The 27121-nt window shown below is 44.5% G+C and overlaps 1 protein-coding gene across 9 annotated transcripts in view; it reads left to right on the top strand.

Annotated features, from left to right (window-relative positions):
- MCPH1 (microcephalin 1) overlaps positions 1-27121 on the top strand; it is a 256430-nt gene that overhangs the window by 49203 nt on the left and 180106 nt on the right. For 8 of the 9 annotated variants that reach the window (XM_074329290.2, XM_074329291.2, XM_074329292.2 and 5 more), the window contains 2 exons: positions 13983-14020; positions 16784-16946. The exons of the other annotated variant lie outside the window; for it this stretch is intronic. In XM_074329290.2, coding sequence (XP_074185391.2) covers positions 13983-14020; positions 16784-16946 — 201 coding nt within the window. The remainder of the gene's footprint in view (positions 1-13982; positions 14021-16783; positions 16947-27121) is intronic. 9 annotated transcript variants of the gene reach the window in all.

The following is a 27121-nucleotide window of genomic DNA, read 5'->3' as shown; positions in this document are numbered from 1 at the left end:
CAGTGGGAAAAGTCACTTTGTAAATCAGTGGGAAACTGTATTTTTTAACGTTATTACTTTAAATAATATGTTTATAAGTTTGTTGAACATTTTATCTTGAAAAATCCAGTTAAGCAATTTTATTACATCATAATCTTAGCTTATATGTAGGTCATTGACAAGGAAAGATATTTTTGTCCATGTTTTTGGGAAGAAATAGGAAATGCTATGACAAATCTTAACCTATTTTCTTTGTTGCTCATTTAATATTGTCAGACATAGAGCCTGCAGGAGATAAATATAAGATTAATGCTAGTACTATGGTGAAAAACCTATGATTTTTTTTTTCTCCAAAGTGTTCTTGTTTATGCACTTTTTCTTGTTGTTGTTCAAAATATTATAATCTTCAGCAAAAATACTTTTAAGGTAAGTCATCCACTGGATGGCTTTTCATAAGTGGCTGTTTTCAAATTTTGAAGCCATCTCTGCCAAGCAAGATTGTCCCATGAGAGGGCGAGCTGTGGGTCAAAGCACAGAAATGTTTACAGCTGGCTTTCATAAGCTTGGAAGCTTAGAGAGAAATGAAGGGCCAAATACTTTATACTAGTGGTTTAAAAAAGAGAGAAAAGATACTACGCACCAGATCAAATGCTTAAATTTCTACAAGTTCTTTATTGGTTTTTGTTTTTCAATTACCGTTGACATTCAATATTATATTAGATTCATGTGTACAACATAGTGGTTACTCATTTACATAACTTAGGAAGTGACCCCCTGGTAAGTCTGGTACCCACCTGACACCATACAAAGTTATTACCGCAGTATTAACTATATTCCCTAGGCTGTACTTTGTATCCCATGACTATTCTGTCACTACCAATTTGTGCTTCATAATCCCTTCACCTTTTTCACCCAGGCCCCAAGCCCCCTGTCATCTGGAAACCATAAGTTTGTTCTCTGCATCAGTGACTGTGTTTCTATTTTCTCTGTTCATTTACTTTTATTTATTTATTTTTCAGACTTCACATATAAATGAAATCATATGATATTTGTCCTTCTCCGTCTGACTTATTTCAGTTAGTATAATACTCCCTAGGTCCATCCATCCATGTTGTCACAAATGGTAAGATTTCGTTATTTTTTTATAGCCAAATAATATTCCATTGTATATGTGTACCACATCTTCTTTTTCATAGATTAATTGACCATGGAGGTGTGGGTTTATTTCTGGGCTCTCTATTGTGTTCCATTGACTTATGGTTTTTTTTTCATGCCAGTACCGTGCTGTTTTGATTACGATAGCCTTACAGTATACTTTGATATCAGGTAGTGTGATGCCTCCAACTTTGTACTTCTTTCTCAAGATTGCTTTGGCTATTTGCAGTCTTTTGTGGCTCCATATGACTTTTAGGATTATTTGTTCTAGTTCTCTGAGAACTACCATTGGTATTTTCACAGGGGTTGCATTGAATCTATAAATTGCCTTGGGTAATATGGACATTTTAACCATGTTAATTCTTTCTATCTATGAGCATGGTATATGCTTCCGTTTATTTCACTCTTCTTCAAGTTCTTCAAAGTCTTATAATTATCTGAGTACAGATCTCTTCCCTCCTTGGTTAAATTTACTCCTAGATATTTTATTTTTTTGAAACAAGTGTAAATGGGACTGTTTTCTTAATTTCTCTTTCCAATAGTTCATTATTGGTGTTTTAAATGCAACTGATTTCTGAATATTAATTGTGTATCATGCTGCTTTACTGAATTCATTTATCAGTTTGAATAGTTTTTGATAGACTCTTTTCAGGGTTCTTTCTTTTGCACATAGTTTCATATCTGCAAATAATGACATTTTTACTTTTTTTTTTTTCCTGTTTGGATGCCTTTTCTTTCTTTTTCTTGTCTGATTACTGTGGCTACAACTTCCAGTACTATGTTGAATAAAAGTGGTGAAAGTGGGCATCCTTGTCTTGTTCCTGATCTTAAGGGGAATGGTTTTAGCTTTTCCCTGCTGAGTATGATGTTAGCTGTGGGTTTATTATATATGGACTTTATTATGTTGACGTGTGTTCCCTCTATTTCCACTTTGCCAAGAGTTTTTATCATAAATGGCTGCTGGATTTTATTCAAATGCTTTTTCTGCATCTATTGAAACGATCGTATGATTTTTATCCATCACTTTGTTTATGTGGTATATCACATTCATTGATTTTTGGATATTGAACTAACCTTGGATAGCAGGAATGAATCCTACTTCTACAACTTCCTTAAATAGTGTAGAAAACAGGCGATGAATAACAGCTTACTGTATGTTCCAGTAGTTGCTTGTTCTCACATTTTTATAGGATATGAGCCCTTTAGGACATGGACTGTGTGCTGTTCACCTTTTAATACAATCAGTGGTTAGTAAATATTTGCTGAGTAAGTAAGGGATGAACGAATTTCCCTTCTGCTTTTTGCATGAACATGTTATGCCATTTGTTGTGCCTTTTAACTGCCACGTGATAATGTCATAATCATCATATTATATCTCATTTCTTTCTGTAATATTCTTCCTAAACTGGTGAAATGGTCTTGTGTCAGTGGAAGAAGAAAGGTTTTTTAATAGAGAGCGTTACTCTTGAAAGCATCGCCACATGAGCCAGCCTGCCTGTGTTCAGATGCCAGCAGTGCTACGTGCTGATTATACATGTTGAGCAAGTTCCTTAATATTTCTATGCCTCTGCTTCCTCATCTGTAAAACCGTCGTAATAATCAAGCCAAGCTCAAAGGGTTTGTGCCAAGTAAGTGAGAAGAAGCACGCAGAGTTGAGGATGACACCCGACATACAGAGCTAGTCAAGCTGGCTAACTCTTTTTTTCCAGCACCGGACGGGTGGAAATTATGTCCAAATATTGACTGTCCTTTATTTGCAGCTACAACTCCAAGTAGACTGGTTCTCTGCCCCTCTGACAGCCTGCTTCCCTACCCCCCAGAGACTGCCATGTGTCTGTAATGAAAACAGCCCTCAAAGTTCCAGGATGGTCCAGACTATGTCTCTCACTGGAGTTATTGACCATGGTTATGCTTGGACCAAACCTGGATCACTGGCCATAGCAGGAGGGAGAGTTGGGCGTAGTGTTGACAAGTTTCCCACAGGCTTCGGAAGTGCTCGTCATCCTCCCAAGGGAGAGCCTCTGTGCTCGGGCTTGGATGGAACCACATCTCTTCAGGCCGTTGGCATGAAACCATCCCCGTCACCTCACCCAGGAGGCAGGAGGTTTTGGAGTCAGTGGTCCCTGCTTTGGTGATTGGCTTCCTCAGAGTTCCTGACAAATACTTTCCTGTTCCCTGATACCGTTAGAGCCCTCGGAAAAGAACCAAGGTCTCTCAAAACGCCTGTGTATGCTGTACCTCGTGTGATAATTGTTACTGCTAAGAGCTCTCGTTCCTCGGGCCCTAGGACCTCTTTTTAGCTTTAGTTTTCTCTTTTGCACCACATGGAGGTGCGGGGAGGAAGGACGTCTCAGGGGGCTCTGATCAGGCCTTCACTGTGGGGGCACTGGATTGGGGATTACAGCTCGCTTGGGTCTGGCTTCTCCAAAGAAGGAAACTTGTGGTGGAGAGAAGATAGAAGGGTATGATTGGTGGAAAGAAAAGAAATACTGGCTGGTAGGCGAGGACTCGAGGCCTAACACAGGGACAGTTTAGACAGGCTGTTGAGGGGCTCAAAAGAAGAGAGCTGGAGGGAGGTGGAAGTCTTCTGGGACAAAGAAAACAGGGCATTGGAGCCACTTTTCATTTAATACAGAGGGAGTTTTCCCAGCTGTCATCCCTGCTCTAACAGTCCCCGAATGAGTTACCTCCGTGATCTACTGGGGACCCTAATATTTTATGGATGTGCTTTTGCAGTTTGCAGTAATTCCAGGACTTTGGCTGTGTGCCATTAGATAGTGTACTTGGCTAGAAGCATTTCATCTTGTTGGCTGTTTTGTTTTTAAGTTTAACTTTCAAGTTGAAATAGCAGTGACTCATCCAAATGACAGGTGATATTTATTTTGTTTCTTTACAATTCAGCGTGAGTCTGTTGTTATGACTGGCTTAGGGGAATTGCCACACTTCCTTCAGGATGACACCCTTTATAAGCATCCACATAAATAATTTCCCATGGGCCAGGCCTGCTCACACAGTGGACAGGGCCTGTCTCCTGTGTCGGGGCTTTGGGTGCACGTGATTTGATAGATGAGCTGACAGAGATTGAAGGTGCCCTTGGTTTCTGACACAGGTGTCTAAATGACCTGTCATTGCTTTGATAATCCCTTTTGGCAGAGTGTCCCCAAAGTGGGCCTTGGTGGGGATGTGCTCGTTATGACAGGTGTTGAGTCCTCCAGCAGATGTTACTTTGTGAAGCCATCTGAAGGCCAGCTGCCTCTCGGTGGCACAACAGTTGCTTTAGGCTCCACTTGCATATTGTTTTTCTCCTGTTATGTGTGAGAAAAAAATATTTATACAGAAAACATGAAGAAAGAATCTTAGAGTGCCACTGTTTTTTCATGTGTTTTCTGTGTTCAGTGCAGATGACTAGTTTTGAGTGTGCTATGTGATGTGTGCTGTGGAAATCGGCTGTGTTTTGGACTGGAGGTGATGGAAACGAGGGCCAGTCAGGACCCCCTGTGTCACATCCTTGGGTGCCCTCAGTGGCCGTGAAGGTGGAGGCCGAGGTGGTGCTTTGCCACCGGCGTGTCCATGAGGCACAGAGCAGAAATCGGGAGAACCCTGCTGGTGGGCTTTCGAGGCACGGGCACCCATAGAGCGGCCAGTTCCTAAGGTCTAGCTTGCTCACTCTGCCGTTTGGGGGGGTGTCAGCCGAATGGCCGTAAACCATGGTACCTTGCTTTACCAATATCCAATTAATCTGTTTCAGACACGCAGAAACTCAAACAAAATAATAACTTGCTGAAGTAGCAGACCTGACCCCTTATGTTAAAAAAACGCAACCAAACGGATCCTGGGGCGGCGGGGGAAGGAGGGGCTGTAGATAAGTAAAAGACGCAGGATCCAGGGCCTCCCTGATGGAAAGACTTACTCTTACTGAGCCGCCGCTGTGCCAGGGAGCCATGCATGCGCAAGTGTTACTGCCCCTCCCTCCCGCCACTGCCCCCCCCCATCCACTCTGTCCTCAGACCATTCGTCCAAGCCAATCATGGCCTTTCTGTTCCTCTTCCCAGTAATTAGTTTGGGAATATGACTCACTTCTACCCAATAAGATGTGAAGGGAAGTCATACTGGGAGGTTTCTGGAAAAGTGTTCTCTCACTCAGATAGCCCTGGGAAGCGAGCTCTCCTACTCCTCAGAGCTTTGTTATGGCTGGATGTGTGTCCTGGAACTGTCGCCTAAGGATGAGGCCAAAAGCCCATCCAAAGAGAAGGGCGGGGGTGCCGGTGGGGGAGGGCTGCAACCCTTACAGCTTATTTCCACTGACTTCAGAGACATGTCTGAAAAGGGGACAAGTTGCTTCATTGGTTATGTTCCTGGGATGTGACAGAACGTATACGTACAGCAATGCATAGCTGTATACGTTTGTTCGAAAGGCTGGATTGCACTTGAAACGTGGGTGGCTTTCCCACGCAGGTTTTACCGTGTCTTCTCTGGAGGGGCGACAGTCTCCTTTCCAGTAGGAGTTACCTCAACTTCCCTTCAGTCTGTCCAATTATCTTTATTCATGATTAAGGTTATTGTTTTCCAGATAATATTTAGGAATGTAAATGATTGGATATTAAATCAGGATACTTTAGTCGCTTAAAAAAAAATAAAAATAAAAAACATCATATTCAGAAGGAAAGAGGCTAAATAGAAGAGTGACAGATAAAACCACAAGTCAAAATCAGTGAGGCAGCATTATAGGCTTTGTTAAAAAAATAAAATATGAGGCCTTTCAAATAGATTTTGGCACATGCTTGTGTGGCTTTTGGATATGAGTTAAGGTTTAGTTACTATATCAACGGCGAGTTTATGTAAGAAAATCATATAATACACAGTGGCTGTCAAACCAGAGCAGCTTGGTCTGGAGCAGTTATTCTGGTCGACATGATCAGAGTTTCAATTTCAATTTGGAAAACCTTTTTTTTTTTTTTTAATTTAAATTTTTCTTTTTGAAGTTAGGCTGTTTTATTTTTCTGCAGAAATGTCTTCTTTTTATTTTGAAGTAAATTCACTAGTTATCGAATTCTGTTCATTTAAAAAAGGCTCTAAAATCTTTCTCAGCATTGATCAGGTTGTGGCTTTTTTCATTTTTTCGTTTTTGGTATTTTTTACTATGTTCATTTCCTCAGGTGAAGTTTTAACAAAAATGAGGGATGACGGATAGGAAACTGGGAATAAGAAGCCGTTGAGAAGGATTGCAATTTGTGGGGTCACCCTGGAGGGCGTGGAGGATAGAGATGCGTGTCTGTTTCCCAAAATGATAGCACTACCCTGGAAATCCCATGATTTGCACATTTCCCCCAAATTCAGCCCACTTGTTTCCTAAGGGCCAGACTTGGTGAGTATAGAGTTAAATTTCGAGTGGATAGTGAAAGGAGCTTCTGCCTTGTGCAGGAGCTTAAGCTGTTTGAGCAAGTGTCACACCAGAGGGTTCTAGCTCAGAAGCTAGTGTTTGCCCAGTGACATCTCTGCTCTCAGCGGTGGAAGTTGGGCTCCGCCAGCCCCTCACCCCACCCCCTGCCGTTCCGCTCTGTGGCGTCTCCTCTCCCACCATGCACTGTGCGTCCTCATAGATTATGTTACTGGGGGTTATCATTCATGACTGTCATCTGTTTGGGGAGGGACATGCTCAGATCACCCCAGATTTAGCCAGTGAGAGCCCCTCCAAGGTGGCCTTCTGACACACTCCACTCCTAAAGCACCGCCTTCTCTTCTGGAACGCTTACTGTTCTGAGCTGTCATTGACGTGTCTTGCCCTGGCCCCACCCAATGGAACCCGATTTTGTTGAGTGGAAAGTGGGTTCTAGAAAAACGAGACCTGGTGCTCAGTGTCGCAGTCCCTCTGGGCTGCTCCCACAGAAGACCAGAGACTGGGGAGTATGAACAGCAGACTTGGGTTTCTCACAGTCTGGAGGCTGCAGTCCAAGAACAAGGCCCCGGCAGACCTGGTGTCAGGTGAGGGCCGTTTGCTGGTTCTCGCTGTGTCCTCACGTGGTGGATGGGAAGGGGGCCCTGTGCTCTCCGTCGTCAGGGCACAGATCCTACTCGGTGCCCCACCGTCACCACCTCGTCACCTCCCAGAGGCCTACCTCCTCATTCCGTCACTCTGGGGGTTACGTGTCAACATGAGTTTTGGGGGACAGAGACATTCAGGGGACAGCAGCACCCTTGTTTCTCTCACAGCTTCATGGCTTCTAGACCTCCAAGTTCAGAGCCAAGAGATGAGTGGGTGGACCCAATGGGAGTTTTGGTTTTAGATACTAAGTCTGCCAGATAAAGCCTCTTAATAAGTGAGCTGACCTCTGGCGTTTTTAAAAACAATTTGGATATTAATGATGACTAACTTGGATGTACATTTTCTCTGTGCTTGGTTTTTTGACTATAAAAATTAATCTTTATCCTATGAAGGCGTATGCAAAACTGGCGCCGATGTTTACTCATTACTGCTACTGCCTGATTGCAGAACATTTAGAAAGGTGTTATGTTTTTCAGAAAAAGCAGCCTGTATATTAAGAGTCTCCTAAATAATACAAATTTCATGTAAGGGAAAAAGATATAAGTAACATCAGTTAAGTTCTAAAAAGGTTAAAGATTTTAGCCCTAATTTTCAGCAGTGAAGCCAGTTTTAGAGCATAGAATTTATCAAATTAAGGGTGGCGGGGGCACTCAATGAAATGTAGTGAGTGAGCTTCCTATTTTAGAAAACCAGGATCTCTTGGGTCCATAGATTGAGTTTCCCTGAAGGCACTTGAAATGATGTACCTGCTAGGACTCCAGATAATAAAATAGCCCAGGAAGTGACCTGAAGGCCTTTTCCAGACTTTATCTTGTGTCATGTTTGATTTGCTCCTTTTGTCTTTATACAGTCACGATCCACATGAACATATTCTGGTAGCGCCTCTGGACGGGGCCCTGATGAACAAACTCAGTGGTTTTGGCCAGTGTGGCTTATCTCCTCGTTTCAATTTCTTTTATGGAAACGTGCTTTCACTGTTTACCTATGAAATGATACCAAAACCCATTTCAAAGGGTGTTTTATTTTTTAAATGTTTGTCTTTTATCACTAATAAAACAAGTATAATTTTGTTTAATTTGAACTACCTTTGATCTTACTAAAACAATATTAACTAGACTATTTCCCAAATATGCTTTCCCTCTCTCTCCCTCTCTCTCCCTCTCTCTCCCTCTCTCTCCCTCTCTCTCTCTCTCTCTCCCTCTCTCTCCCTCTCTCTCCCTCTCTCTCCCTCTCTCTCCCTCTCCCCTCCTCTGCTCTCCCCTTTTCTTCCCTCCCCTCTCCTCCTTTCCTCTCTTCTCCTCTCTGTACATGGAGCAGATAGTTGATGGACGGTTAGGAGTGTTGAAATGGCTTTGCTAACACATCACAGCTGGCTTTTTCCCCGGTGGGAGAGGGAAGTCAGTTGAACTGGACAGATTTCACATTTCTGTAGAGAAGAATTATTGGCATTACTATCAATTTTCTGCAACCAGCAGAGTTGTAAACCAGCTCAAAGACAGTAAGAGGCGTAAACCTCCCAGAAGCAGATAACCCTGCGGAATATGTGTGCTCCACAAAGCCCACAGGTGTCCGTAGAGACACCCCGCCATCCTTTGTGCCACGAAAAAGTATTTCATATTTTTCTCCTCCAGCCTTGATGCTACAGCTAACTCTTTCTTATGTTTGCTTTATCATATATCTATCCATTTCTCCATCCATCATCCACCTATTTTGTTACTCATTTCCAAGTAAGTTGCAGATATCAGGATGTGTTATTGTTTAAGGTGCTTCCTTGATTAACCAAGAGAATTATACTGGGTCTATTTTCCAAGTGCTAACTTATAAGACCATATAAGTAGATATGTTACTCTTAATAATACAATCAATCGCTCTTTTCATTTCATCACTGAATTTCAGGCCAGGGGCCATTTGTCACACCAATCTGAGCATGTGCTATCTATCTTGGCACTTCTTAAAATCAGGCCCTAGGGAGAACTTGTGTCTTAGCTTTTGTAGCTGGACCCTGTAAATGAACCTTCAGTCTTTTAGATTCCTTGTCAGATATCTGCAAGTCAGGGACATTGAAGCATGGTGTTCTTTTTTGTTTGGATTGTTTTTTGTTATTTTTTCCTTCTGTATATTTTTTCTTTTCATTTAAACTTCTATTTTGGGTTTAGAGTTCGTATAAAAACAGTTCCTCTCTCTCCCTTAGCCTGGGCTGAGAAGTCCTGACGCCTCCCGCTGAGTTGGCTCTACATGCCTTCCCTCATGCAGACCCAATGCGAAGCCTGTCACAATCCCCTTTTCTTGAGGGATATTAATAGATAGGATATCAATAGATTATATAAAATACATGTCTGTGCATGTTTATATAGGGTGCATACTTGTTTCCCATTCTGTATTTATCCCTTGATAATAAGTATTTAACAAATATTGTTTTGAGTGCTTATTGTCTGCCAGGCACTGGGGAGGAGGGGGGCGAGTGAAAACGCAAACAAAAGCTGGCACCCTTGTGGAGTTTGTATTCAGTTTGTAAATGCGGGACAGTCCTACACATAAGCAAGATCAATAAGGTACATAGTGTGGTAAACGCTCAAAAGAAGCCTAAAAGAAAGGAGTGGCGAGAGGGTGTGGTCGTAGGGTGCAGTGGGGACCGGTAGCCTGGACGCATTGTCCCTGGGGGGTGACTCGAGACAAGACCTAAAGATGAGGGTATGAGCCCCGTGGACGTCTGAGGAAAGAGCATCTCGGCAGCACAAACAGCCAGTTCAAAGCCCCTGGGCTGGGAGTGTGCTGGTCACGGTCAGGGGACGTGTGACAGGCGGTGCGGGAGCTGAGGGCAGACAGGGAGAGGGGCCGGGCCTGGACTCCGCATGACGTGCGGAGAAGCACCCGCGATGTCTCCTAACCTGTGTTGTCACAGTTTGACGCTGGCTCCGTGTGGAGCGTTGATCTGAAGTCTCAAGGATTTTAGACGATTTTAGGGGCCTGGATACGGATCCATGCAAGACGATGGGAAGTTAGGAGCACAGTTGATGAGAACTGGTCATTTTCTGTCTGGAAGGTTGAGTTGATAGGATGTGTTGATGGGTTGGATGTGGGGGGTGAGGAAAAAATGAAGTCCATGTTGTGAATGCTTCTGAGCTGAGCAAGAATGGAATTGCCATTGACGAATGAAGCAGTGGAAGGAGTAGGTTGTGTTGGGAGAGAAGATCGGTGGTTTGTTGTTTTCTGTTATTGTGATAAGATATGCAAAACAAAGTTTGCCATTTTAACCATGTTTAAATGTACAGTTCAGTGACAGTGTTCAATGTTGTACAACCATCACCATATCTATTTCTAAAATGTTTTCCTCTCCAAAATAAGCTCTGTGCTCATTAAGCAGTAACTCCCCATTCCTCACCCCTGCCCCACCTCTAGTAACCTCCAATCTACTTTCTATGAACTGACCTGTTCTAGGTGTTTCACACGTGTAGAATCATACAATATGTGTCCTGTTCTGTCTGGCTTTTTTCACTCAACGTAATTTTGAACAGTCATCCATGTTGTAGTAAGTATCAGAGCTTTATTACTTTTTACGGCTGAATAATAATATTCCACTGTATATACAGATTTATTTGATCCATTCATCTCCTGATGGACACTTAGGTTATTTCCACCACTGTCTATTGTGAATAAAGCTGCTATGAAAATTCTCATACAGGTATCTGAGTCCCTGTTTTCAATTTTTTTGGGGGTATATATCTAGGATTTGCTGGTTATGTGGTAATTGTGTATTTACCTTTTTTGAGGAACCACCAAACTGTTTTCTACCATAGCTGCATCCAGCCAGCAATGTACAAGTGCTCCAACTTTTCCTCAACCTCATCATTTTCCATGTTTTTCATTACAGCCAACCTAGGAGGTATGAAGTGGTATCTCACTGAGGTTTTGGTTTAAATTTCCTTAATGACTAGTGAAGAATATCTTTTCATGTGTTTATTGTCCATTTGTTTTTCTTCTTTGGAGAGATGTCTATATGTCCACTTTTCCTTCTCTTTTTTTTGCCCATTTTTCCTTTTTCCCCCTTTTTTTGTTGAGTAGTAGGAGTTTAGTATCTAGGATACTTAGTATCCAGGAGTTTAGTATTCTGGATATTAAACCCTTATCAGATATGTGATTGGCAAATATTTCCCCCCATTCTGTGGGTTATCTTTTCACTCTCTTGATACCATTCTTTGATGCATAAATATTGATGTGTAGACATTTTTAATCTTGATGATATCCAGTTTATTTTTTCCTTTTGACCTGTGCTTTTTGGTGCCTTATTAAAGGAACCCTTACCAAATCCAGTGTCATGAAGATTTCCCTCTATATTTTCTTCTACGAGTTTTATAGCTTTAGCTCTTAAATTTATCTTTGATCCATTTTGAGTTAATTTTTGTATATAGCGTATAAACTGGATACCCAGTTTTTTCAACACCATTTTTCAAAGAGACTGAATGATGACAGATGTGAGACTTTATTTATGGACTTTTAGTTCTTATTATTTATTTTTATGCCAGTTCCATACAGTTTTGATTACTATAGTTTTGTAGTAAGTTTTGAAATTGGGAACTATGAGATCTCCAACTTTGTGGTTCTTTTGCAAGATTGTTTTAGCTATTTGGGTTCCCTTGGTATTCCATTATGAATTTAATGATGGATTTTTTTCATTTCCACAGATGTTTCTGGTAGAGATTGCATTGAGTCTGCTTTAGATAGTATTTACATCTTAACAATGTTGTTTTCTAATGAATGAACACAGGATATCTTTTTGTTTATTTAGGCCTTCTTTAATTTCTTCCATCAGTGTTTTCAGTGTACAATTCTTCTGTTTCCTTTATTAACTTTATTCCTGAGTTGTATTCTTTTTTATCCTATTACAAATGAAATTGTTTCTTAATTTCCTTTCCCAATGGTTCATTACTAATAAATGGAAATACAACTGATTTTTGCATGTTGATTTTGTAATCTGTAACTTTGCTGAATTGATTTACTAGTTCTAACAGTTTTGCAGCATTGTTTAGGGTTTTCTGCATGTAGGATCATCTCATGTGAATAGGGATATTTTACTTCTCCCTTTCCAATTTGGATGTCTTTTATTTCTTTTTCTTGGCTAAGTGCCTGACTAGAGCAGTATCTTCGTTTTGGACCTGTTAGATTTGAGATCCTTCTTAGACTTCCGAATGGAGACATCACGTAGGCAGTGGAAAACTTCAATGTGGGTGTCAGGAAATAGGTCAGTAGTGCTAGGAAATTGGGAGCTGTCAGCAATAGGCTGGGGCATAAGCCACGGAGCAGTGAGAGAAATCACATAGGGAGTGAGTCTCGGTAAAGACCAGAAGAGGTCCAGGGGCAAAGTCGTGGAGGAGAAGCCCAGCATTGTAGAGGTTGGGTAGAAGTGAAGAACATCTCCTTTCCTATTTCCCTTCATCCCTTGGTCCCTGAGTTGGGGTACTGCCCACTGACTTCTTTCGGATGCTTCCACAGGAGAAAGTGGACGCCATGGAATGGGCTGCCCTTGGATTTCACTGGGGGCTGGTCACCTCATTGGGCCTGCGTAGTTTTCCTTCAAGGATGCCATTGAGCACGATTGGGTTTCAGCCAGAATCTTACTCGATGATTAGAGACGCCCATGGAAAGGCCTTGTCTCCAGGCTCAACCCAGGGAGCTGTGCTACAGCTATTCACATGTATCTGAAGCCGATGAGCGCGAACAGCAGACCTTCTGGAGGGATAACTGGAAAGCCGGCAGCAGTCATCGTTATGTAGCTCGTCTGCCGCTTCCCACGCTCGTCCTTGGGATGCCTTTTTCATTCGTATTCTCTCTCCATGCTCCCCCCTCTGCCTTTCCCAGATGTGCACATGTAGCACACAGGCCCCTTCCCTTCCACCATGCGTGTCCACCTGGGGCCCTCTGAATGCCTTTCTGTTCCTCCTCATTTATTCACATGGACCATTCAGGACATGAGCAGGCGTGCAGTGGTTCATGGTTATGCTGTGTGGTGGTTTGCATTTCACGTACAGCTTATGAGTCACAAGAGTGTATGAATAATGTGAGTCCATTTCTATTTTCTTTCAAAAATTATAGATACCCACACTCCCGTAGAAAGAACATTTGGTGAAGTATATACCAAATTATTCAACAGTAGTTATATCTGGCTGGTGGAATTATAGGGGAATTTTTATGTGTAATGAAATATTTCCAAAGCCTTTAATTTTTTTGTTGTAAGCGTGCTTTTAGTATGTAAGTAAAAAAGAGTATTTAAAATTTTAAATAAAAAAAACTTTACAATTGCAATTAGTAGCGGATGCGAACACATAAATAAGCAGTCCCGTTGTCTGTGCTAGTGATTTGATTGATCCACTCACCAGAAGCAGGAGCAGTATGTGTAGGTCTGTGTGAGACAGGGATACAGTACCGAGAAGCTTAGGGAAAATGGTTCCTCAGCCTGCAAAAGGATGCCTTTCTGCTCCCATCCTTCCCTGGAAGGCCTTCCCCAGCATGGCACATCGGCGGGTCTGCTGGCTGACAGAACGGACTTCCGGAGAGAGAGCTTTTGTTTTCCTCTACTACCTCATGTCCTGAATTATTTTGGATTGGATTGGGGGTATTATCTGAGTTTCCATCTCTTGGGCTGTTTTTTTTCCAGGAATATAAAGTTTTTTTCTTTGATATATGCTTAAATGTTTATTTTTAAGTGATAGAGGTTTTCAAAAAACGTATTGAAGTTTATTTCTATGGGGGAAAAAATATTTTTTATATTTTTGACTGTTTTTTGTTCCTTCTCTTTTGAACTTTCTAGCCAACAAGAACATTAGTCATGACAAGCATGCCATCTGAGTAAGTACTCGTTGTTTTCAAAACTTCCTACTCAATGTAAAATTTTAGCCCTTCTTTCGTATACTAGAATGGTGTGCTTTTAGGCCATTCAGAGGTCTGTACTGTATCACTATCACTATCTGTAATTAAAACCTGAGCTAGAAGATCACTGGACATGAAAAAGGTGGTCAAAGGACCATAGGCAGTTTAGGCTGAAGACCCCGTGAGCTGCGGAGCCAGCATTGAGAAGTTACAGTATTTTGCTCTTCCTCTTGCTAGCTGACCTGGTGGCTGTGCATGTCCACCGCCCTCACGCCATTCACGTTTGGTAAATGGAGCATGGCTGCCTGAGACATTTCCCTTAGAGTCGTAAATGCTTTGGTGGGAAGCTTCCTACAACTGTATGACTGTATTACAGCAGCCACGCACACATTTGTTCACAAATCCCTGGCAAGCTCTTATCGTTTTCCTTAAACATCTGACACAGTAAAGCACATCCAACAAAAATACCGCACCACAGTCTTTGTAAGAGATTTTTGAGTTCCTGTTTACAGGGGAAAACCGTGTCTCTTTATATCCATGGTAGGTTTTAAGGTTTTCAGAGTTTCATCCAAACATTGGGACATTTCAGTGAAAAATAGGCTGCAGAAAGAGCGCATGTTTAACACACTGTCAGTATCAAGACCCTTTTCCTACCCCTGGCAGGAAACTGAAAGGATTGGTAATTCGAACACCGTGCATTAGTTAGTGAAAAAGTGGTCTGCTCACAATTTGTGTTAATGTCTTCTGAAATATACTGAACACTCTAAGTAGTATACAGAAATGGATACTGAGTACGGCTCTAATATTTTAAGAAGTCTATATTTTTGCCCCAAATACAAGGACATTAACAGCTGGTTATTTTCTCAAAGGCTTGAAAATCAAACTTCTCATGTAGTCCATATTGCCTTTTTATTCGTTTTCCCCACCTATACTTCTCGTGTGAAGTTAAGAATAAGAGCTGGGGTTCGTTTTTTATTTTGGTGGCAAAATCATGCGCGGAGACGGAGTCCGCTTTTGCCAGCCATTTACGTAACCCAGGCTCACCTCTGGAACGTCACAAGCCAATAGTGTACAGGGCAAGGTCTCTGAAGGAGCCAGTGAAGAAATAAGGTGCTCCCAAATGATGACAGGTTAAGGACACTATTGCTCCAGGCCAGCGGAGATGAAAGCAGTGAGGTCCAAGTTTAGCGGAGACAGACTCTTTTATAGAAGTGGGCTCTGCGGGGACGCAGCTCTAACCAACCACGAGCTGCCCCCGCTGCCAGTGCAGTAAGGAAGGCCCCTGCTGCCGTGGCAAGTCGCGAGGGAACCGTGGCTCTCATGCTGGCGGCAGGCTGGCTGCCCCGAGGGCTAGCGCTGCAGGGACCCTGCGCAGCTGTGCCACCTCGCCCGGGCAGGAGCGGAAGCCCCACCTCTTTTGGAGACCGCTACACGGTTTAGCACCAGTGCCAACCCAACTGTCACCTTGGCCACGGCAGGACCACAGTCTCAAGCTGTTTAGGCCAGCGAAGTGTGCCTCTCCCAGAGGGAAACCGTCGCTAGGCCCCACAGACGCTGTGTGCAGAGTCCCAGTGTCCCCTGCCCCGCCATAGCTACTGCTCCACGTGGCTCCCGGGTCGGCCCTGCAGGGCCCCCAGCCGCTGAGCTGCTGGCTTCTCATCACCAAGGCGGCGGAGGGAAAGACATCCTGGCACGACTGCGTCATCCTTAGATCGAGACAACTTGACTTCTAAAAATGACTTTTTTTTTGTCTTTGTCACAAGTGGGTTTGAAATCCTATCAAACCAATACACGACACGTTCTCAGAAGGTAAAGTGATGAACTTTGTGAAATAAGGAGCCTCTGTCACATTTGTCCTGAGACTTGATCTGACGATTTGCTGAAAAGGGCCTTCCCCACCCCCTTAGTAGAAAAACAGTGTGTTTAACACTCAATAGATGTGATATTTTCCAAATAAACTATGCAAGTGTGTAGCTCAGTCCTGACCTACAGATTAGATCGCGTAGACCTAGAGCGGAAGTACGTGCTGTGGTGGGAGGAGTCCGGGCTGGGGGGGAGGGGCCTGGGCTGGGGCAGGAGGGGCCCGGGCTGGGGGGGAGGGGCCCGGGCTGTGGTGGGAGGGGCCCGGGCTGGGGGGGAGGAGCCCGGGCTGGGGGGGAGGGGCCCGGGCTGGGGGGGGAGGAGCCTGGGCTGGGGCAGGAGGGGCCCGGGCTGGGGGGGAGGGGCCCGGGCTGTGGTGGGAGGGGCCCGGGCTGGGGGGGAGGAGCCCGGGCTGGGGGGGAGGGGCCCGGGCTGGGGGGGGAGGAGCCTGGGCTGGGGCAGGAGGGGCCCGGGCTGGGGGGGAGGGGCCCGGGCTGGGGCAGGAGGGGCCCGGGCTGGGGGGGAGGGGCCCGGGCTGTGGTGGGAGGGGCCCGGGCTGGGGGGGAGGGGCCCGGGCTGGGGGGGAGGGGCCCGGGCTGGGGGGGAGGGGCCCGGGCTGGGGCAGGAGGGGCCATTTACAGCCTTGGCCTCTTTTCTCAGCCGGTGAAGTAGACGGTTGGAGTTGAGATCTGAAGTTGTTCTATTTCCCCACATTTCAAGTTACACACAGTACAGAAATTAAGACAGGAACACCGTAGCCAAAATCAATGTGAAATTTTTAGCTTTCTAGTTTTTTTTCCTTCTTGTTTTTTTAAATGTGATCACCTTGATGTTCGTATGGAGGAAACCTTTACTTGATTTTTTTTTCCCCTTATGTGATAGAAAGCAGGACATCGTCATCCGGGTTGTGGACAAATTGAAAGGCTTTTCCTTGGCCTCTGAAGTGTGCGGAACCACCACTCACGTGCTGGCAGGGAAACCCCTGCGCACACTGAACGTGCTGCTGGGCGTTGCGCGTGGCTGCTGGATTCTCGCCTACGAATGGGTAAGCCTGTGCTTGAGTGACGGAGGCTCAAACTGAAGGCACTTCGGTACATTTGGTCACCTGGTGGCGACACTAGAGTGACGCCCATGCACATGCTTGTGTGTCCACACGCTTTCTTGGGCCGTGAATGAGTACTCTCCTTGAAGTCTCCTTCACTTGTCACCTGCAGCCACCACTGGTCATGGACACGCAGTGCAGGGAGGACCCAGGGCGCGAGGAAGATGACCCCTCTGCCGCAGGCACCAATCAGATTAGGACAGACTTGGAAGGAAAACGCAGATTGCATGTTCTCACAGTCAAATGCACTTTCTTCTGTGTTTGACCGAGAAATAATGTGACCTATGTTAGTGATGGTTTAAAAAGCCAAAAGAATTCAGTGATTGTTTTTACAGATGGGTTTACTTAGGATGAAACATGTTCATTTAATCCCATTTGGATATGTTTTATCTTACGCATATCTATCTGTAACATGACTTGCCCTAAGTTCTGTGCATTAAAGGTAGTTTATTTATTTATTTTTTTAAAATCATTGTTTTCATTAGTCCTAAAAATTGAATTGTTTATTACTCTTTCTATTTTTATTTTGCTCCTCAACCTCTGGTCACTCTGAAGTATTGCACTGGGATGAGACTGGTGTTCCTTTGTTACTTGTGGTACTATTTTGCATCTGCTAAGTGTCTGCTCTCCTTCCTCCTCCCCCTAAGAATGTATTGTACAATACTGTGTTGATTTAAACCAATAGTATTATAATATGCAGAGAAACTGCAGATGTGTTTTTAAGAATGGCTGTGGTCTTTTTCCCACGTCATGATTTAACCCTGAGCCTTCTGGTACAAGAGGTGTAAGACATTAGTTCTTAAAGGCATGAAGTTGAAATTCCCTCAGAAAGTTCTATTTGCATTGGTGGCAATTGGGGATTACCTTACTTTATTATGTATTAGTTCTGACCCACAAATTTCTTGCATGAATTGCGTTTATAATTCCATCTTCCAGGAATGAATACCCTGTGTTCTGTCTGTCCAGTTCAGAGTGTCTCTTCATCAGTCAGCTCTTTCTTCCCTCATATCCCAGATGAAAAATGTTCTTTCTCTTTTGTGAATATATGTATCTGTGCTTGGTTCTATAACCAACCTATTCTTCTGGGACTTGGAGCAGGCCAGACAGGTCAGACATGAGAACCAGCATCCACTGCTGCCATCGGTAGGCCTTCACGTTTCTGCTCCGTGTTGCCAGTGTTCTCTCTCTGATGCAAGTTCAGCTGACAGTTACTGTGTGTGGGATTAACCACTAACAGTGAGAAAGGAAGGAAGTAAAGCATGTTATTTAATAAACTCCCAGGGTGCAGTCAGGATTCCCCACCTGGACCTTTCTGCCTGGAGGGAAGAACCAGGGTCGCTCAGTCACATAAGTGACTGAATAAAGTATAAGAACAGTAACATAAGGAGAGGAAATAAAAGAAATTTAAGTTAGAGAGGAAGAAATGGAACTAACTCTATTTATAGATAACGTGATTGTCTATGTAGACAGTTTCCAGAAATCTCCAACAAGGTCTTGGAACTAATTAGTGAGTTCAGCAGAATGTCAGGATACAATAATATAAGGTCAACATTGGCATGTTTAAGTGTAAAACTAACCTAATATGCGTAATATCTGTAATGCCAAAAACTACAAAACACTGATTTAAGAAAAAATGAAGGAATTCAATGGAGAGACACACTGTTCATGGTTGGAAGATTCCATGTAGTTAACATGCCCCCCTTCCCCAAAATGATCTGTAGATTTAACACATCCAGATGAATCATTTGAAGATGTAGGAGAGCTGATTCTAAGATGTATATGTAGAGAAAAAGGAACTGGCATAGCTTGAACAATTTTGAAGGAAGACCAGAGTTGGAGGACTGACATTACGAGATCTGAAGACATTCTTTGTCGGGCCAAGGCGGTATTGACAGAGGATGGACATGATGGAACAGAGCGGAGAGGGCAGAACAAGACCCACACACATATGGTCCACTGGTTTTGACAAAGGTGCAGAGCAATTCAGTGAAGAAAGGACAGTCTTTTCAACAAATGGTGCTGGAAAAATAGGTCATCTGTATGTAAAAAAAATGAACCTATACCTCACGCTATATATAAAAATTACGTCGACATGGATCCTAGGTGAAAACGTAATATGATCAAACTCTTGGAAATAAGCCTGGGAGAGGAGTTTTTATGACCTTGGTTTAGACAAACAGTTCTTAGATGCAACACCAAAACCATGATGTTTAAGAGAAAAAATTTAACACCTTACATTTCATCAAAATGAAAAGTGTTTACTCTGAAGAACATTAGAAAATGACCAGGAGAAAACATGTGCCGATCTCGTATGACAAAAGACTTAACATCCATGGTGTATATGAAGACTCACTCTCAAGACTCAAAAATAAGAAAACGAACTCAAGCAAAAACCAACCAGAAAATACTTCTGAGCACGTTAAGCTGTGCAGGTGGCAAATAAGCACCTGAAAAGATGCTCAAGGTTGTTACCTGCGATGTAACAGCTCAGTGAGATACCCCCACGTGCCCAGTAGGAAGTCTACGTTACCAAATCGTTTATAGGTTGGCGATCTTCCAGCGAGGACGCCCAGCGCCTGGGCGCTCACGTGCGGCTGCTGGGACTGGGAAATCTTGTGTCTACTCTGCAAAACACTTATGATCGTATGAAGTCAAACGGGCGCATCACCGCCCGCCCAGCAACCCCGCTCCGGTATTTGCCTAGGAGAAACGAAGGCGTATACTCACCCTCACATCTGTACACCAGTGTTTGTAGTAGCTTTGCTAATAATAATCCCCCAAACCCGGAGACGACACAAATGTCCCTGAGCATGTGAATGGATAAATGAATTAGTCTGTCCACACACGGAAATCTGCTCGGCAATGGGAAGTAGCGATGACGCAGGCCACCGCTTGGATGCATCTGGCTTGCAGGGCGGACTGCCTGGTGAACCAGCTGGCCGCGGGGCGGATGGCCCTGGTCTCCCCCAGGAGGGTAGCCCCAAACTCCACTCCCAGCAGACGCGCCCCCGCCTCCCACAGGACCCGAGGCCTCCCGTGTCGGGCTGGCGTTCCCAGACAGTACCTCTAAAGGGGCACCCAGATCCAGTCCTGGAGGCACCGGACCGCTACAATGAGGGCAGACGCCCTCAGGCTGGGACGGTGCACCTGAGAAGGAGCAAGAAGGCAGGATTGAGCCGCCAAGAGAGACAGTATTAATAGAAGATGAGACGAGACAGCAGGCCCTGAAGGGAGCCAGGGGGCCATGGTGAAGCGTCTGATGATATTTTTTTGTGCGTGATGAGCCATCAGAAACTGTTGGGGCCATATGACCTGACTCGTGTGTTTCAAAGGATGCTGGGCGCTGCCTGGAGCGCCCACCGTGAGGACACAGGAGTGGAGTCAAGTGAGCTTTCTAGCTCATTGCCATCCGCGTTCCACTGGAGAAGCTGAAGCGTGGACTGGGTGGCAGGAGGCGGAGAGGCAGCAAGACGCACTGTGGTTTGGACAGTATTGTGAAGGTCAGTCCTGCGACTTTCTCAAGGATGGCTGCAGGTGCAGAGGGCAGAGGACCGAGGCTAATCCTGCGGTTGTGGGCTTGCACGTGTACAGAAGGTGGTGAGACGATGATTTAACCAAGATCCATAATGACTTAGGAGGGACAGGTTATGGTGGGTTTGGTTCCCTTTCTTCCCGTGCACCAAGACAGGTGTCATGAAGCGAGGACGAGACACCGGTGCTGGGAAAAGGCGTGGCCGAGACACCCAGTCCATCCCAGGAACAAACCAGGCACAGGCCTTACCTGACCCACACGTCTGGCGTGAGGGACACTGCCTGTTTGACACAGTGGCCTCTACTCCCTGTGGCTCCCACTAGCTGAGCAATGTCACCCAGGGGACCCTTGCCAGACTAGCCTGGCCAATGTGACATCACCTTGAATAATGTCTTCTCCTAAAAGGTCCATAGTGCTGAATTAGTTTCCTCTGGCAGCTATAACAAATAACTACAAATTTAGTGGCTTAAAAACCACACAGCTATATTCTCTTATGGTTTCAGGAGTCCAAAATAGGTTTCACTGGGCTCAGGTGAAGTGTTGGCAGGCTCGCGTTCCTTCCAGATGCTCGAGGGAGAATCTGTTTCCTGTCCTTTCCAGCTTTGGAGGCCACCTGCATTCCTTGGCTCATGGCCCTTTCCAGCAATCATGTCACTCTGACTTCTGCTTCCATTGTCACATCTCCTGTGATGTCCTGCCTCCATCTTTCACTTATTAGGGCCCTCATGGTCTCATTGGTCCCACCTGGATAGTCCAGGATGTCTCCCCATCTTAAGATCCTTAAATCCATCACATGTATAAACTCATAGAAGGTAACATATTCACAGTTCTGAGGACACAAATTCTGGCTGTGGACAGCTTTGGGGGGGCCACAAATACCGTGTTTCCCCGAAAATAAGACCTAGCCAGACAATCAGCTCTACGGCGTCTTTTAGAGCAAAAATTAATATAAGACCCGGTCTTATTTTACTATATAAGACCGGGTCTTATATTAATTTTTGCCCCAAAAGACAAATTACAGATGATTATCTGGCTAGGTCTCATTTTCAGGGAAATAGGGTACTGCTCCCACAAATACAAAGGTATTAATTCTGTAAGCACCATATACCATGTCAAAAATAAGACCTAGCCAGTCCATCAGCTCTAATGTGTCTTTTGGAGCAAAAATTATTGTAAGACCCGGTCTTATATTACGTAAGACCCAGTCTTATATTACGTAAGACCCAGTCTTATTTTACTATAAGGCCCGGTCTTATATAATACAATATATAATACAATATAATACAATATAAGACCGGGTCTTATATTAATTTTTGTTCCAAAAAACACATTAGAGCTGATGGTCCGGCTAGGTGTTATTTTTGGAGAAACACGGTAGCGTGGTTCATTGTGTCCCAAGTTGATGACTTAAACAGTTTAAATTCTGTAGCAATACACTGTCAAAAAGCTTGGAAACACACACAGGGAAGATAGCCATGTGCAGAGGCAGAGTTTGGAATGATGTGTCTAAAAGCCAAGAAACGCCAAGGATCTCCCACAGCCCCCAGAAGCTGGGAGAGGGGCCTGGACCAGAGTCTCCCTCAGAGCCTCCAGATGGAGCCCCATTGCCAACACCTGGATTTGGGACTTCCAGTCTTAAGAACTGGCTTTGCTGGTAGTAAGCAAGAAGAAAGACACAGCTGTGAATATTAAGAAAAAAAATTACAGAAGAAATGCTTATACGAAGAATAATATATAGGAAGATTGCCTTTGGTTTCCAATCATCTGACGCGGTTCATGTTCCTTTGTGATGAGTAATCACTGGGCAAAGCTGGCAGGGAGCTAGTCCAACCTACAGAGTAGGGCCAACCGTATGGACCTCCGAGAGGCGCGGAGGCAGGGCTGGGATGATAGAGCTGCGTGTACCTCCGAGAGGCGCGGAGGCAGGGCTGAGATGATAGAGCTGCGTGTACCTCCGAGAGGCGCGGAGGCAGGGCTGAGATGATGGAGCTGTGTGGGCCTCCAAGAGGCGCGGAGGCAGGGCTGAGATGATAGAGCTGTGCGGGCCTCTGAGAGGCGCGGAGGCAGGGCTGAGATGATGGAGCTGTGTGGGCCTCCAAGAGGCGCAGAGGCAGGGCTGAGATGATGGAGCTGCAGTGGTGCTGAAGTCTGAGTCCTTCCTGTTTTAATGCTAGCATGACCGTGCATGAAGGCATTCAAATTACTATTTTTAAGTAACACATTTTATATACCATTATAGTGATTTTATTTATTTTTAAAGGCTTTCTTTTTAAATTTTTCAATTACAGTTGACGTTTAATATTAGTTTTACCATTGTAGTGATTAGACATTTATGTAACTTATGAAGTGGTCCCCCTATAAGTCTGGTACCCACCTGACACCGTACATAGTTATTACAATATTATTGACTATATTCCCTGTACTGTTTTGTAACTCCCAATTTGTACTCCTCAATCCCATCACTTTTTTCACACAGCCCTCCCCTCCCCCACCTCCATGACTCCCATCTGGCAGCCATCAGTTTTTTCCCTGTATCAGAGTCTGTATTGTTTGTTCATTTATTTTGTTCTTTAGATTTCACATATAAGTGAAATCATATGGTGTTTGTCCTTCTCTGTCTGACTTATTTCACTTGGCATAATACCCTCTAGGTACCAGTGTAATGGTTTTTAAACAGTGGTAAAGCAGTTGCCTCGTAATTTAATATTATTTTTGTCGTAATAAGCCACTAATTAAGCCACAGTTCTTCTATAAAATGTGACCTGTGACAGGTTTATATTTTATTTATGTATCTAATATATTCAATACCTTCTAGTAGGAAGACAGGAATCAATGAAAGAGCTGTTTAGAGATTAAGAACAGAATGAAAAGATACTTACTATGTAAGTGATTCACTGAAAACACACCCATACACATATGTAAAATGTGTGTTCTGTGTAGAGGTCCCCATGTGTTTCCATTCCATTACTATCACCAGTTACAGTGTCCAAATTGACAGTGCATGTACATCAAGATTATTTTGAAATAGAGGACCCACAAAGCTTTAACACAAGATTCAGGCTTCCGATGTTTTAAAAGTTGGTAAGATAATGATATGAAACAACAAAAAAGAAAAATTCAGTAGAGGAGAGTTGGGTGCCAAACTATGTGGCGGGTCCCAGATTTAGGGGTTTCACGTACTGAAAGTTAATCTCCACCCCCATGTAAAACAAACGGTGCAGACTTGGTGGGGCCGCGTGGGTGCTGGGAACTCTGGCCAGGCAGCCGTGGTGACATTCCCCAGTGCACCGAGCCACAGTTCCCTCCTTTGTGAAATGGGGCTGGTGACAGTGCTGCTTTAATCGGCTTGTGTGAAACCCGAGAGTTAAACGTGCAGTTTCATGAAAAGGGGGAGCTTCATGAATGTTAGCCTTCCACTAGCAATCACGTATTAACTTCCCCCCAAAGAGCTATACACTTCAGTCACTGTCCACTGTCACAGGAGTTTTATTGCAGGCAGAATGCATTTGCCCTAAAATTGAAAAAAGATGCTTTTGCTCAAGACCAGTGATGACTTGGCAAGGACCAGTGGTCCTGGCAGTGGGGGGTGCCCGTGACGGCTCCTGAACCCGTGGGGCTGACTGATCGGGCCTTGGGGAGGGAAGGGAGCGTGAGGACAAGGTGGGGTGGTCTGGGTGGCGGTGGGAAGAGCGCCCTCACTCGCCCTGTGAGGGGCCTGAGCAAAGCACGCTCCTCATCTGGCCTGTTTCAGTGTTACGTGAAGCACCCCTTTCTCCAACGCCGCCCTCGTACTGATTTCCCATAGTTTAACTTTCTCCAACGCCATCGGAGTACTGTTCCTGCAAGTGCACACTCAGGTTTTAAGAATAATAGTGTTGGGATTTGTGTCTGTCTGAAAACAGCTGCAGGCGTTGCCTCCCCAATGCACCATTGTTGGTGCCTAAACACTGGTCCTGGGAAATAGAAAAGCAGCGGGTGTCCTGTGGCTGAAAGTGGGTCTGCGATGTAATTGTGATGACTGTCAAATGTTCCTCTAGCTGGTGTGACGTGTTTATTGATTTTAATAGGTTATTGCTAACTTACACCCTTCAGGTGAAAAACAAAAGTTTAGAAATGAACTGTCTTTCCCCATTTGTCTCAATTTTAAATAAGACAGAGATGATCGTGTCTTCTTTCTTTCAATGTTCTAAACAAATTCAGACAACCATGATAAACTTTTTTTTTGAGAGAGAGAATAGTTGCCATTGCTATTTATAAAGCGACCCCAGTCATTTCTAAAGCTCAAACCATTTCATGCTCATCTACAACTTTCTAACTTTAGCAGTGAATTTCAGAGGCTTTAGTTCCTTTTAGGTCAAGGTTTGAAGTGTCCGTACTGTACACGTTAAGGTCACGTCGTCTTTATGTAAAACGAATGACTCTCTGTCTCTGTGGTCGTCTTCCTTTTTCCTTGTCCCCAATGCAATTTGGGGGATTCTTAAACTATTCTTTTTGGCTAGAGGTATAAACTTGCCTCCAAGAAAAACATGCCTGCGAATGTTTTTATTTCAGTGTTTGTGTGGTATTCTCTGGACATTTCTTGTAGAGTGCTTCAAAACTAGATGGTTGTATGTGGCCTAGTTTGCCATATCAAAAAAAATTATGGTGATTTTATAACAAAATTCAGTTTGAATTTTACTTGATTTTTTTTTGTTGTTGGCAATTTCTGCATGTTTACAGCAGCTCCAGCTTCCATGGTTACCTCTGCTGTTTTCAGCAAAGGGAATAACTTGTGTTTTTCCTGCTTTATGGCGGAATTGCTTGGCAGATACATAGAAATAGAAAACCGTGTCAGGAGTTGCTGTTTCCTGTTGGTGGGAGACAGGAAGTAACACGTCGGAAAATGAAAGACACCGATTTGACCAAAGCGTCCCTTTCGACTATAGCTTTTCTATTAACTCGGGCTTGGGCCCAGTGCTCTTTGAGTTCTCTGGATACTCCTCTGTTCTGACTGTCGCTCCCCAGGCGTTTCCTTCCTTTCCTCACTTACCTACAGCTCTGCTTTGCCCTCACTCCACTTTGCTGGCGTGACGGGGCCGCACAGCCTGTCTTCTCCCTCCCGGCTTCTGTTGGCATAGAGCGCTGCCTCCCTCTGAGAGACGCTGCGTAGGAGTGAGCCGTCGTTCAGCCAGGATTCAGGTTTAAAAATTTCAGGTTAAAAAAATTCTGTACAGCTTCTGAACAAAGCTTGATACAGGGTTTTTAAGCTAAATAAGTTGTAAGTGCAAATCTAGAGTTTAGGAGCTAAATCAGGCCTGCAGCACATTTCAGGACGGTTGACTATTAATGACAAAGAACACTTTAAAATCAAGTGTTTGATAAATCAAGAAATGATTTGACGATGGGTCCATTTTCTTCAAGTAATGTGGTTTAGTTTTGGCTTTCTCACAGTGAACTCAGTAAGCGGCGAGGCTGACTACTGGTGAGAGCATAGACTCAAATGTTACAATGAGAGTGAAATGCGTATTTCACGGAGGCTGGGCCCACCGTTTTACATTGAAGAATGTTAGTCACTCCCCTAAAATTACACGTGGTCGGCCCGGGTTCTCGCTAGTACATCACGCTGCCTTCCCAGCCCACTCGGAAGCAAGCATCTTTGAAAACCTTTTTTTTCTGTTTGTTTTTACTTGAAGTTAGAAGATTAACTCCTGAACACATTCTGAGAATAATTTCTAGACAGAATGTACTCGGTGTACCACATTTGTCACCGGGACTTTGAGCTGTTTTCTTAAGTTCTCTAGCAAACCGTGCGCGGGGCCACAGCCCTGTGCGAGGCGTGGATGGGGCCACGCTGACCAAGCCCCCAATGTGGGTCTTGGAAGCGTCATTGGCTGGACCCCGAGCTCTCCCTGACTCGGCCACAGATTAGACCTTGCTGTAGTTCTTATGCTTTAAAAAGCATTTTCACACCCTCGGTCTCCTTGGACTCGTGCAGAACCTTCTGCAACAGAGAAGGACTCTGTGTTTAGTGATGGAGACGCTGGGAAAAGCAGCTCATCTGCCTTGAAACACCTGGGCAAAGGTGTGCTCTTAAGGCCCTGAGTCTGAGAAGTCATCTCAGCACTCTCCTCATGTACACACCTTCGCTGAGAAAGTCATGGGTTCTGTGTGTGGACTGACACACGACCGGGAGCCCTGGCTCCTCTCACGTGAGGTGGTGACGGGAAAATGCCCGAGCTCCGTGTGCAGTAGAACCGAGTCCGGGGGCCAGAGGAAATGGGCGGCTTGTTTGGGTCTGTCCCCCTCCCTCTGCCCTCCTTCTGTTCATCCTGACAAGTCCCTGGGTACATTCTTCCCGCCCTGGAAGCGCTGCGTTTTCCCAGTTCCGTAATCTTTGACTGAGGACAGTTATGAAAACGTTGACTCGCCTGTAAAACGCAGGGCTTTGGTGTTGCCCTTTGTGAGGACATTTGACAAGATGCATGAACAGGCCCATAACTGTCATCTGCAAATGACTAGTGGGTGGGGTTTGAAGGCATGGACGTTGGTTTTTAGAGTGAGACGGCTGTGCAGTCAGCCTGGGACGCAGCCACTAACTACTGTGAAT

Source organism: Rhinolophus sinicus, chromosome 16 (assembly GCF_057876585.1).
Source record: "Rhinolophus sinicus isolate RSI-liver-muscle chromosome 16, RSI-T2T, whole genome shotgun sequence".
NCBI lineage: Eukaryota > Metazoa > Chordata > Mammalia > Chiroptera > Rhinolophidae > Rhinolophus > Rhinolophus sinicus.
Note: the sequence above shows the minus strand (reverse complement) of the source record. Positions and strands in the feature narration are given on the sequence as shown.